Consider the following 13,178-nt stretch of genomic DNA (forward strand, 5'->3'; position numbering starts at 1 on the left):
ATTCTTCCTCCTAGCTTGCTTACTTTAGCAAGAGCTGAAAGAAACAAGGCTAGCATAGGCAACAGCTCAGAAAGAATGAGTGAAAGAAAATTAGAACATTCATTTGTTGATCATCTGTTAGGTTCCAGACACTGTGCAGGGCTCTACCTACTGATGTGAGATTAAAGATGGGTGTAGGATTAAAGGATAATCTCCCCAGGTCACCAGTTCAACCACAGAGAAGAGAAGTACGGATGCTTGTGCAGATGATTTCCTAGTGAAGATGGCAGGTTAACATTTAGTCCAGCTTGACTTACCTTCACCTCTTTTCATCCATCCACACTTTTCCTCTCTGACACCAAGAAGCTGAAGGTACATATGATTTATATACACGCTTTATTTTTTTCTCCACTGAATATTTTCCTATTCATACTTTCAAAAGTACAATCCTTGTAACCTATAAATCAAAATCTCTAGAATTGTAGCCTGCAGATGGAATTACAAATACATCACAGAAGGGAAGGAAATGTCAAAAGGGCAGTCTTCATTTTGCCTATTTTATCACTTCTTTAGAGATAGAATACATAATAATGTGTTTCTTAAATTATGAATCTCTTATAATGAAAATTACAATATAAATATTTTGTATTGTCATCCTAATTCTTCAAGTGTCATTTATCATTGTATTCATCAGTTTTACATCCTGTCTTTATGTTTACTCCTGTGACTTATAAGCATGCAATATGCTTGTGCAGATTCTCATCTCTGAACTGGATACTACAATGCAGATCGTGGTGTGTTGACCTTGAACGTGATATTTTATGTCTGACTTCAAATTATGATGTGTTTTATTTCTCATTATGATTATTTCCATAATGAAGGTTTAAAGGAGCTAAAGGTAGTGCTCTTCGTGAAGATATTTATGTTTTACACGAAAATGGAACTTTGGAAATTCCTGTGGCCCAAAAGGACAGTACAGGAAGTTATACATGTGTTGCAAGGAATAAGTTAGGAATGGCAAAGAATGAAGTTCGCTTAGAAATCAAAGGTAGGGCAAAATATTTTCAAGAATTATGTAACTCTGAGCAAATTCTCCAGCTTTGACAATGGATAACAATTACTTTAAATTCCAGATCCAACTAGGATCATTAAACAGCCTGAATATGCAATTGTGCAAAGAGGCAGCACAGTGTCCTTTGAATGCAGAGTAAAACACGATCACACCTTAATCCCCACTGTCACATGGCTGAAGGACAACGGTGAGCTGCCCAATGATGGAAGGTATTTGAAGACGATTCCTTTCCTCTCTTCTTTCTTTCTTTAAGCTGCTATTGAAATAAAGGTCTATTGTAGAGTGACTGACTGTGGTGTTTTTAAAGTTTCTAAAGTCTCCAAAATAGATATGCATTTTCTCCCTGCTGTAACATGTTCGTACCTAAAATGGTATCAAGTTATTGAAATAAGACCCTGAGAATGTTTGTCTATCATTGTGTGTTGGTCTCCTTTCAGGCCTTGGACAACATCCATTGTTTTTCTGCCTTGTACAGTGAGAACTCAGCTGATATTTTCATTACCATTCTACAAATAAGCAGAAATACGATCTCTTTAATCACCAGAGTGCATCTGAATCCTTGTCACTATTTTAAAGGACACTGGTTTTTATTTGGATAGGGAGTTTTCTTTTGATTTTACTTAAAGCCAGTAAAAAGAGAAGAAAGAATTTTAAAAAGCATTTAAAAGAGTCTGAGCATGTTGCAGTCCTGCAGCTTAGAATGGAAGAAAGATAGTATCTATTTTCTAGGTGTGGCCCTCAATTTAACAAAGTACATAGGGTTGAAGATATGAATTTTAGCTTCGGGCAGTTTCAAGCATCACCCCCTCTTGGAAGGAATACTGTGCACTGGCGATTTCTGTGGTTTGCTTGCACCATACCTAAATGGTGCCCTGTTCCTTGTTAATAGCCCCCAAGAGAACTACATACCCTTCTCTTTATGCCCAGAGTGTCCATCTAGTCTATGCTTCAACTGTTCAGTTTTATTTGTGGAATCTGAGTTGATAAAGATGAGAAGGAAATATGAGGAAATGATCTTTGGGTTAAGTTGGTTAACACTTTAACTTGGAAATTCCCTGAGAAGACAGTAAATGACTTATGCAGCCTTGTTAAAACCTTGCATGAATCCTGTTTACATGGATTTGACCTACTAAGTGATGTTTCATGCCCACAAGTAACCTCTAGAAAACTTTTTGTTGTGATTGCTAATCTAAATCTTCCTGTTTCTAGTGATAAAGCTGATTACCATTCTTTGCATTTACTTTCTCCAAGAGCATTTATGCATGTGGCAAAAATGACACAAAATTTCTGCAGTAAATAGTAAATTATTTTAAAATATACACTTTTGTTAGACATTGAGCTGGATAAGTAATGTTCAGGTGTTTCTTAGCAGCAGAAGCAGTAGGTAAGCCCTCTAGTAAGGTAACCAGAGCTGCCCCACCTCACCTCTGGATGCTTCTGGGTCTCTAAAGAAGCTCCAAAAACTCCAGAGGCGTGGTTCATTGCCACTGGACCAAATGACTTGACAGCCCTTCTAATTCAAGGTTCTAATTCATTTTCAAATTATTAAATCTTATGTAATGTGCGCTGCAAGTCATCATCTTTCTCTTTTATCAAAGATCTAATGTGCTACAAATCTTCATCATCTTTGTCTTTTATCAAATTCACAGTTTCTTTCATGCCAGTAAAGCAAACATCAGATGTAATTGGATGTCCATTTCAATTTGAATGTGCTCTGAATGTGTTTTATTCACAGGTTCACTGTTGACAAGGACCATTTGGTGATAGCCGATGTAAGTGATGATGACGGTGGGACCTACACATGTGTGGCTAATACAACTCTGGACAACGTTTCTGCCAGTGCCGTGCTTAGTGTTGTTGGTAAGAACTAGAACACACACAGAGTAACTGGCTGCCCTGTTTTAGATTGAAAGGAAAAATTGTCGATAGTAATTGTTTGCTTGTTATAGTTTTACAGTTTTACAGATGAGTTAAGTACCTACATTTTTCTTCTTTGAAAGATGCCTGTGAGGTATAATTTCAATATAAATATACTCTGTAGCAGCACTGGAATAAAATATTGGTTATGCATATTAGTGATATTTTATAAGAAAATTTGGGAAAATAATCTGCTTTTATTTAAATTTGAAGGCTTTCCCCCTCAGTGGTCCCCAACCTTTTTGGCACCAGGGACTTGTGCTCCTATGAAAATCTAATGCCTGGTAATTTGAGATGGAGCTGAGGCGGTGATGCTAGCGCTGGGGAGAGGCTGCTCACCTCTTGCTATGCAACCTGGTTTCAAACAGGCCGGTCTATGGCCCAGGAGTTGGGGACCCCTGCCCTAACCTGTTACCGCCTGTTTATCAATGCCTTGTCTCACAGCTAAGCATGAGGCTTAGTTTATAACCTTAATCATGTTCAGTCTTTGTCTTCTGTGCTATCTTATATCTTTCCATTACTAATTGTGATTAAAATCCTTTATATTAATGTCCTTTCTAGCTCCCACTCCAACTCCAGCTCCCATTTACGGTAAACTAATGAGACTTCTTTCTCTATTTTCTGTCAAACAATTTCACATTTGCAGAATTACTTTCTTTTCTCTATCACATCATCGTGTTTCTTTAAGGAAAGGGGCTCTGTCAAATGTTCTGTTGTGTTGCTCCCTTACTGCTATAAATCATTTCTTCATTATAACTCTGGAACTTCTCACTGAATATATTGTCACTCTTTTCTAAATATTTCATGCATTATTATAAAGTCATTTCATTTGATAAGAGTCCCTCTTTGATATAATTTCCTTGTAAAGTAGGATAGCGTTTTTTCAAAAGCTATCATCCACATTTTACAGAATGTAAAAGTTATTTCAAATATTACACAATTAGATTTTTATTTCAGTATATTAAGAGTTATTTTGGAAAAATAAATGTTGTTTTGGGATTCCAGTTTCAAGAAATTTACATTGGAAAGCAGCGGATGTTTAGAACAACATTCAACCTTTGTATCAGAGAAAACCAACTCACTGTATGTTAACAAAAGATAAATCACTAAAGAAAAAACAAAAAGAGGGCACTTTCAATTTGTGTGATTTTCTGAGTCTGGAAAATAAGTCAGAAATTATTTCCAAAAATTTTTTTATTAAAGAACTCTCATCTTTATTAAGCATATAAATATATAAATTAATTTCGTGGCATAAATTCAGCTGGATTTTACATAGTATCTTTAATTATACTATGGAATCCCTGTCCTATATAGACATTTATTGCTTCTTTACTGATAGGAAAGAAGTATCTATATTTTTATATGGCCTCTGATCTTCCAAGAACCACAGTTACCCCCATGAGCAAGGTCAGGAAAAAGCCCATAGAGGAACATTAACTCTCTGGATCTCAGAAGCACCATTAGAAGAGGCAGATGTGCTTCTGGGACACCTTTATCTCAAAACATGACTGTACCTTGGTGTCCTCTGAGAGTAAGCACACCTCCTCATGTGCCTAACTGACTACTACACTGAGCATCTGCATAAGGTATGCTTACTGAGGGCCGCCTCAGTAAAATTGATGCTACCTATATAGCATCAATTTTAGAATTCCCTTAAAAATATTAATATTCTTCAGGAGCCCCTAAGTCCATAAGTTAGCATGCTTTAGAAAGAGCATTTGAGTCTTCTTTAAACAATATATGTATTTGCCTGTATTTGTTTTTCGGCATTTACTATTCTGTTTCTCATTTATTAGAAATTAAGCTTTGATATTATTTTTTTTGTCTGTGCTCATTCATGTTTATGAGAAGACATATACTGAGCATGCTGGTGAACCATCCATACCCACTTCACTAGTTTTTGTTACAAATGATTTAGTTTCATTTGAAAAAAAAGCAAGCAGAACTCATTGATGGGTTGTCTTGGGTGTGTTCGTGTGTTCCCAGCAACCTCAGTGGTTTCCATTTCATTTCAGTTGCATGCTTATTGAGTGTGCTATGTCTTTAATATATGTGCTATGTCTTTAATATATGACCTCTGTGAGTAGTGTCACAAGTAAAGGAGAACCTCATAAGGATGGATGGTTAATTATGATGTGTCTGTTTGGTCTACAGATGTCCCAAATCCTCCCTTTGATTTAGAATTGACAGATCAACTCGACAAAAGTGTTCAGCTGTCATGGACACCAGGCGATGATAACAATAGCCCTATTACAAGTATGTGGTGTCATTTGCTTTATCACTGATAAACTTAATGACCATTTGAAATATTTTATCATATGCAATAGAAATTCCTTACAGAGATATTTACTGGCATTCTCTGCATCATTACTTATGGAAAACATTTATTTATGGCTCTCTTTTCTTCAGAGCTAGAGTTATTCCTGGTTATAGTTTCTGCTATGTGACGCTAATTAATTGCTGAATATGTTAATTAAGCAAATACACTTTCATTTTGTGTTTAAGATCCATAAGAATCACCTTGAATTTCTAGCATCGTAGGAAAATAAATTGTAAGATTCATTTTGCCCATTAACGTGGGAGAAAAGGACAGGAGGACCAGGTGCAGTGATGTCCAGTCTGTTAGGGAATTGAGACTCGGGGCATAAAATGACTTTTCAAATTCACAATTGGTAACAGAACTGGGTGTTGACATCATGTCTGTTAACTTCCAGTCCCAGGTCTCTTTCTTCCAATTAGCCTTTGCTACAAAGTCGTGGCCCATCCAACAAATATCAATTCTTCACCTTGATGACATAAGCCTAGGGAATAAAATCAGATGTGGGACCATGCCAAAAGGACACTGGAATTGCTTACTAAAATTAGGTTATAGATAAGCTTAGAAGTTTTAAAATCAGAAAGATACTTAAGAGAGTAGACTCAAGCAACACGAGCCTATAATATATTATTACCTTCAGGTGTATACTGCAGAAGGACTAAATTCTTTTCTCATGACTACCTAAGATTATTCTGAAATGTGTGTATTGACTTATTACACCTGCTGGGAAAGCAGAATATTTCTAATGAAATTAAATGGAACCCTCCTCTCTGGTTTGTATAATTTAGCAGTGTTCCTTTCTCAATTGAGTATTGTTCAGTGTCCATGATCAGAACACTCATTCATTCATGCTGAGTCTTCCAGTTAACACATTAGCCAGACTTAGCTGGTTAGGATGCTTGGAGACTTTTTTCATCTGTGTTAAAATTATACTATTAGATATCAAGGCATTCCTACTCATTCATTTATTCACTCCATTCAACAGATATGTAGTGAGAGTCTATTATGTACTAGGCATTGTTCTAAAACAAAACAATCAAAAATCTCTGCCCATATGGAGTTTATATTTTAGTCGAGGACACAAATAAGATAAAATTAATAATATATATTATGTTATTGTGAACAATGTCTTTATATATTTCTATATATGTACATGGGCACACATACACACACACACACACGCACGCACGCACGCACGCACTACTTAGAGCTCCCTTCAAGAGAGAACATGCTGCAAAGAGTATTAATAGCAGGCTCCATCTGCTGCACCTTCCCTAAGGATCTGCTGTAGTGTTCACGTGAGGCCCATCTCTTCCTGAGCTATTCTAGTGACTGAGCACAGCGAGGGACCTAGAGCTCAGCCACATCTAATGCAGAACTTTACTCTAGGGCTCCTCATTGACCTGTCTGAGACTATTTGTACTGCAGTGTGAGGCTTTTCCTACACATCCTTCCGTTCACAGATGTCAGATCTGTATCATGGTCTGAAAATCTTCCCTGCCTACTCCTGCTTTCTCTCCCTTTTATCTTCTACAGGCATTTCCCCAAAATAGTCTCTTGCACTTTTAATTCTGTCCTAGCATCTGCTTCTTAGAGAACTCAAGCACGTATATATCTATACACATGGTTGTATGTGTGTATGTTGTATGTGTGCATCTGTATATGGTGCATATATTTAGAACATGCAAAAAAAAAAAAACAAAGCATAAGAAGGAGGTTTAGGAATATAGGGTTCGGGGGTATAGTTATGAATAGGGTAGTCAGGAAAGGCCACATTAAGAAGGTAACATTTGAGTATGTCAGTAAAGACATGAGAAAGGAGGAAGTGAACACACTGTGCGATTTCTGGGGGAAGAACTTTCCTTGCAGAGCAGGAAAAAGAGCAAAGGACCTAAAACAGGAGGCATGTCTGCTGGGAGACCAGTGTAGCTGGAGTGAAATGGATAAGAGAAAGTGAAGTAAGAGAAAACGTCAAAGAGGTAAAGAGTTGGTGGGTGGGGGTAGAGTGTGAACTTGCAGGTCATTGGAGGGATTTAAGTGGAAGAGTGATTTGTGGATCACTCTAGCTGTTCTATTGAAAATCATCCCTTAATTCTCAAACTGCATTGAAGTACCCTGTAGAACCTCAGCAAACTCACCTGGGTGCTTCAGGATATTTTAAGTTTTTGATTTGTAAATTTTGATATTTAAAAAGTACAGTGATAACTCTCCAGCATCACATGAAATACTAGTTTAAGGCAGCTTACAGTTTCAACATGATATTGCTGCATCACATTGTAATGATGCCTCATCTCTGCAAAGCCTTTGTTATGATAAAAAAACAAGGACCACATGAAAATCATTGTAGAACAGGAAATGAGGAAGATGGTATCTAATCTGTTTACAAGGTTTCAGAAGTTACGCAGTGTCCAATAGGTTTTAAGTTGTTAAGACATAACTATTAAGTCATATGGACCTATTTACATGGAAATATTAGATATTTCTTTTGCCCTAAGGGAGCCATGAAAAAAATTACTGAGACAGTAAGTATACCATGAACTGAGAAAGTTTGGAAATTTGTGAGTAAGAAGGTTATGCAATAATTCAGGCCAAAGATTATGGTGGCTTGGAATAGGCCAAGCGGGATGGAGGTGCCGAGAAATGGTCACCTTGCATATATTTTAAAAGGAGAGCCAACAGGACTATTGAGAGTTTGAAAGGAGAGGAGCTAAGAAGGACCTGAGTTGTCACTATGAAGTTGGGGAGGAAGATGGGGATTAGTCTTGTTCTTATTTAATTTGAGATGCTGTAATACATAAGCAGGTTGAGTTGTTGAGTAGGCAATTAACTATCCGAGTCTGCAGTTCAGAGGAAAGGCAGGGGCTGCAGATATAAATGTGAAAGTCATCAGTTTTTGAGTCTGCAGATCACTTGCAAATTAATGTAGATTGAAGGAGAACACTAAGTACTTAGCTTCAGAGCACTGCAACACATGTTTCTAGTTCATGTTCATATCAATAACTCATATTATGGTACATGGCACATAGTAGGCAATTAATGAATATCTAAACACCTATTGTTTAGAAGGATAAGACATGTACATACCACAAAATTTTAGTAAATGCAAGAGATTATGCACTGAGAAGTGAGTCTTCCTACCACTCCTGATTCCTAGTTCCTCTGGTAACACCAGTGGTACTGTGTATATCCTCCGAGAGATAATAAAGTACATTCAAGTGTATACATATCTGTATATGTCATAATAAACCTTTTTAATTTTTGCACAAGTGTAGTATCAAGCACACACTGTTCTATACTTTACTTAGTTTGACTTAATGATATGTTTTAGAAATCGTTCCATTTCAGGGCATGTGGAGTAACCCAATTCATTTTTTCCAACAGCAGAGTATGCCATTATGTGGATGTATCATAATTTTTAAATCATTGTCCTGTTGATGAACATTTAGGTTGTTTGCAATTAGGTTGTTTCAACTGCGAACAATGCTACAATGTGGATTTTTTCCCTGTGTTTTTGAGCATAGGCATGAGTACATTTGTTCAAAATAAATTACTAGAAGTACAATTTCTCAATCAAAGGGTATCTGAGTTAAATATTGTTAGATATTCTAAATTGTCCTCTATAAAAGTTGTACCAATTTACACTTCCCACAAAGAATGAGAATGCTTGTTTCCTTATGTCATAGTCAACAAAGTATGTTCAGCTTTTGATTATTGCCAGTCTATTTAGTGGAAAATTGTATTTAACTGTATCTAATTTAACTTGTTATGAAAAAATTGATCTTTTCATATATTTAAACTTTTCTAGAGGTACGTGGATCTCTTCTAAATAGCTTTAAGTAACTAAACTCAACATGCTAGAGAAATTATTAGATATGCTTAAGTATTAAAGATGATGATAGAACTCTGAAATCAAAATACTCTAATGGAATATTTCTTGAAAGTGAAATAATTCCTGTTTGACTATTCCTGTTAGATTGCCTTATTAGTTATCCTAGCACCCTACCCTTGCATGACTGAATTCACTGTCTTGTGTTTATTGTGTGTGTGTGTGTGTGTGTGTGTGTGTGTGTGTGTTGTGTCCAGAATTCATCATTGAATATGAAGATGCAATGCATGAGGCAGGGCTGTGGCACCACCAAACTGAAGTTCCTGGGACACAGACCACAGCCCAGCTGAAGCTCTCACCTTATGTGAACTACTCCTTCCGAGTGATGGCAGAGAACAGCCTTGGGAGGAGCTTACCCAGCGAGGTATCTGAACAGTATCTGACTAAAGCTGCAGGTAAAGCAGGACTTTTAAGATATGAAATAAAATAGAAAAGTTTTCCACTGTTTGGAAAATACTAAAGCTTACATGCATGTGGCTGTTTAACTTCTAGAACCAGATAAAAATCCCACAACTGTGGAAGGACTAGGATCAGAGCCTGATAATTTGGTGATTACATGGAAGGTGAGCTGTGTATGAAGACTTTAACTGTCCTCAGCATATTTTAGACTGAAAAAAAAACTTGTTTCCCATTTTACCCATTTTGGAAAAAAATATATGCGATATTGCTTTATTTAAAAGATAGTGTTGTGTAGTAGTTAAAAGCTTGATCCTTGGAGCCAAAATGAATGAGTGCAAATCCCAGCTTTGCCATTTACCAACTGCATGACTTTAAGCCAGTTGTTTAACATCTCCGTTATGTGTTTGTATGATAGGAATAACAAGAGAAACAACGTCATAAAATTAAAGGAGTTAATATATACATAAGGCCTAGAAGGTGCCTAGCACATATGTGTGCTCAGTGAATGCTAGCTAGTAGTATCATCATTATAGAGAACCATTTAGAAGACATGTATCAAGTTATTCCCAGTAGTCAACTTCTTTTCTTTTCTTTTTGGCTGATCTGTATTTCCTGAACTTGGAAAATTAACATATATTTACCTGTGTAATTTTAAAATTTATTTTAGATAGAGCTATTCATGCACACTTGTATTCATACACATTCGTACCTACTTATATACATACATACATGTAGAAACAGGGTAGAGTGCAAGCCAACCTCTTTTTTTTTTTTTTTAATAAAAAAGCAGTTCACAAGTTTTAGTCTCCAAGTAAAATAGACAGTGATATACTGTCACACAAACAGGACTTTATAAAGGAACCTATATAACTGAATGTTTTAAGTCACCCACCCTTGACTGTGGAACCAAAGTTTGAGAGGCATATGTGGTATTTACTACTTCACTATAGAAATTAACAAGCTTTGAAATGTTTACCCCAAATAAGCTTTGAATCTCATCAAAAATGAGAAAAAAGATAAAAGGGCCATATTTTGGTGTTTCAGTGCTCTCTTTCTTTAAGTCTGGGAGTCGGTTTTGCTGTTCCAATAAAAGGTTGTTCAGTCAATCTGTTTTATAAGCTCTGATTATTTGGCTTCTCTTGCAGCCCTTGAATGGTTTTGAATCTAACGGGCCAGGCCTTCAATACAAAGTAAGCTGGCGCCAGAAAGATGGTGATGATGAATGGACGTCTGTGGTTGTGGCAAATGTATCCAAATATATTGTCTCGGGCACGCCAACCTTTGTACCATACCTGATCAAAGTCCAAGCCCTGAATGACGTGGGGTTTGCTCCAGAGCCACCTGTCGTCATGGGACATTCTGGAGAAGACCGTAAGTGGCTGATGCTATTTCGTTTTTACTTTTTCCCAGCAAAACAGGCTTATAAGCCAAGTCTATTTCCAGAGGTGTGTAGATTGGGAGGAAGAGAGGCAGAGGCAGCAAATATTTTGTTCAACATTTCTGAATTTAAACAGCCTGCTATGTAGAAAATAGGTTCAGAATGTTAAAAGTTATTACTTTAAAAAAAAAGTATGTTATTCTTACAAAGTCAAATGAACAAATCAAAAATCTACTCTTAATACTTGAAAATTCATAGAATAGGGCTGAAGCATGCTTCAAATGAAGCCAAAATTATTAGTGACATTTTTTGCATGAAATTCAAAATAACATTGATACTTCTACCGCCCCACACCTCCCATTTCCTTCTTTCTCTAGTCCCAATGGTGGCTCCTGGGAATGTGCATGTGAATGTGGTGAACAGTACCTTAGCCGAGGTGCGCTGGGACCCGGTACCACTGAAAAGTATCCGAGGACACCTGCAAGGCTATCGGGCAAGTGAAGGGAGACCTTTCTTGTTCTTTCCTTAGGATCAGGCCATCAGTGAATGCCAGATGCACTTCTCTTGGTTGGAGGAGGCCTTGAGAGTTCATCTGGTTTGTTGCCTCCAGCAGGCCACATCTAAATAACCCCAGCTAGAGCTGAATCTAAATCTCACTGTATCAATAGTGAGAAAATAAACATGTTTTCTCCATATTATCCACAGATAATATAACATTTCCAACTAAACAACGTATGCACAAATTGGGGAAAACTAATGTTTAAAAAGCTAGATTATAACAAAATGCACCAAACTTTAAAGCAGTACTGACCACATGTATTGAACACACAAATAATGTAGATTTTTTTTTTAATATTTCAGGTTGTACTTTAGGATCGTATAGTCCCATCTGGGTCATTATGAATATCAATTATCTTTGTTCTTGGGAAGCACAGAAAGACTGGTTTATAGAGATTTTAGATTGCTAGGCAGTCAAAGAACTGTTTTTACACCCACAAAGAAAGTCACTACTTTGGTTTGTGAACCTTGACCCCTAGAGCTTTTACACTGCATCATGATCAGTTTTATTTTTTCTCTATCATTGCCAGATTCTGTATATATGCTGACTTCTCTTGAAATGCCTTAAACTCCTAAGAAGAATTTAAGAGGACTTATAAAATAATTACATATTTTTAACCAGAGTTAATCAACACTTTATTAGTTAATTAACTACAATTTAATACATAAAAATAAGTACTTTTAACTAGATGATGAAGTTTGGCTTAGTGAGAAAGCCCTAGACTTAGAGTAGAGAGCCCACTGTGACTCTTGTTGCCCTGTGGCTTTGGGCAAGTCACTTGGTAACCCAGAGGCTCATGTGTACTATAGGAATAATAATAATAAAAGCTTCACCGTGGTTTTTAGAATGAAACTAAATGATATATTATACATGAAGTTATATTAACTCTGGAAAAACATGTAAATTTGGCCAGTAATATTTATTTTTAGAATATTTTATATATGTAAGACACTGAAATTCTTCTCTTGTCTTTTAGAGAGAACTGTATGGGTTTCATGCTGTTTCATTTATTTCAATTATATTCCTCAACAAATAGTATAGCCCAGCTTCATCACATCTTCTTAATTTAATTTTTCTCATCATTTGTGGGCTTCTACTCAAGATCAATACCTGTCAGATTTTCCAGCAATCTAAAATGCACCAAGAGAATTGGGGGGGCGGGGGGCGGGCATGCAGAATGTAAACTTTTCATCTTGTTTGTTTCTTTTTACATCCCTGACTTCTGTTCTTACTGCTTCAGATTTACTACTGGAAGGCACAGAATTCATCAAAAAGAAATAGACGCCACATTGAGAAAAAGATCCTCACTTTCCAGGGAAGCAAGACCCACGGCATGTTGCCTGGGCTGGAGCCCTTTAGCCACTACACACTGAATGTCCGCGTAGTCAATGGGAAAGGGGAAGGCCCAGCCAGCCCCGACAGGGTCTTTAATACTCCAGAAGGAGGTATGGGGTAGACATGTCCCTGAGATCCTAACAACATGTGGCACATGCTGAGGGGCTTTGCATGACATAAGGGCCCCCAAATAAAGTATATTCTGGAAGCCAAACGTGATTTTTCCATAGATGAACACAGCACATACAGAGCTGGAAAAGTATCAGTTCATATGTGGAAGGCTTCAGGTCACAAAATGCTGCCCTAAAATCCCTTCTCTCTTGACTTAAAATTTTT

At 36.8% G+C, this 13,178-nt stretch overlaps 1 protein-coding gene across 20 annotated transcripts in view; it reads left to right on the forward strand.

Annotated features, from left to right (window-relative positions):
* The window catches only part of NRCAM (neuronal cell adhesion molecule), a 262,800-nt gene that overhangs the window by 226,331 nt on the left and 23,291 nt on the right, over nucleotides 1–13,178 (forward strand). For all 20 annotated transcript variants that reach the window (XM_023538010.1, XM_023538014.1, XM_023538003.1 and 17 more), the window contains 9 exons: nucleotides 861–1,027; nucleotides 1,113–1,260; nucleotides 2,787–2,911; nucleotides 5,123–5,224; nucleotides 9,369–9,566; nucleotides 9,664–9,734; nucleotides 10,716–10,941; nucleotides 11,326–11,441; nucleotides 12,748–12,952. In XM_023538010.1, the coding sequence (XP_023393778.1) occupies nucleotides 861–1,027; nucleotides 1,113–1,260; nucleotides 2,787–2,911; nucleotides 5,123–5,224; nucleotides 9,369–9,566; nucleotides 9,664–9,734; nucleotides 10,716–10,941; nucleotides 11,326–11,441; nucleotides 12,748–12,952 (1,358 nt within the window). The remainder of the gene's footprint in view (nucleotides 1–860; nucleotides 1,028–1,112; nucleotides 1,261–2,786; nucleotides 2,912–5,122; nucleotides 5,225–9,368; nucleotides 9,567–9,663; nucleotides 9,735–10,715; nucleotides 10,942–11,325; nucleotides 11,442–12,747; nucleotides 12,953–13,178) is intronic.

This window comes from Pteropus vampyrus, unplaced genomic scaffold, assembly GCF_000151845.1.
Source record: "Pteropus vampyrus isolate Shadow unplaced genomic scaffold, Pvam_2.0 Scaffold208, whole genome shotgun sequence".
Taxonomy (NCBI): Eukaryota; Metazoa; Chordata; class Mammalia; order Chiroptera; family Pteropodidae; genus Pteropus; species Pteropus vampyrus.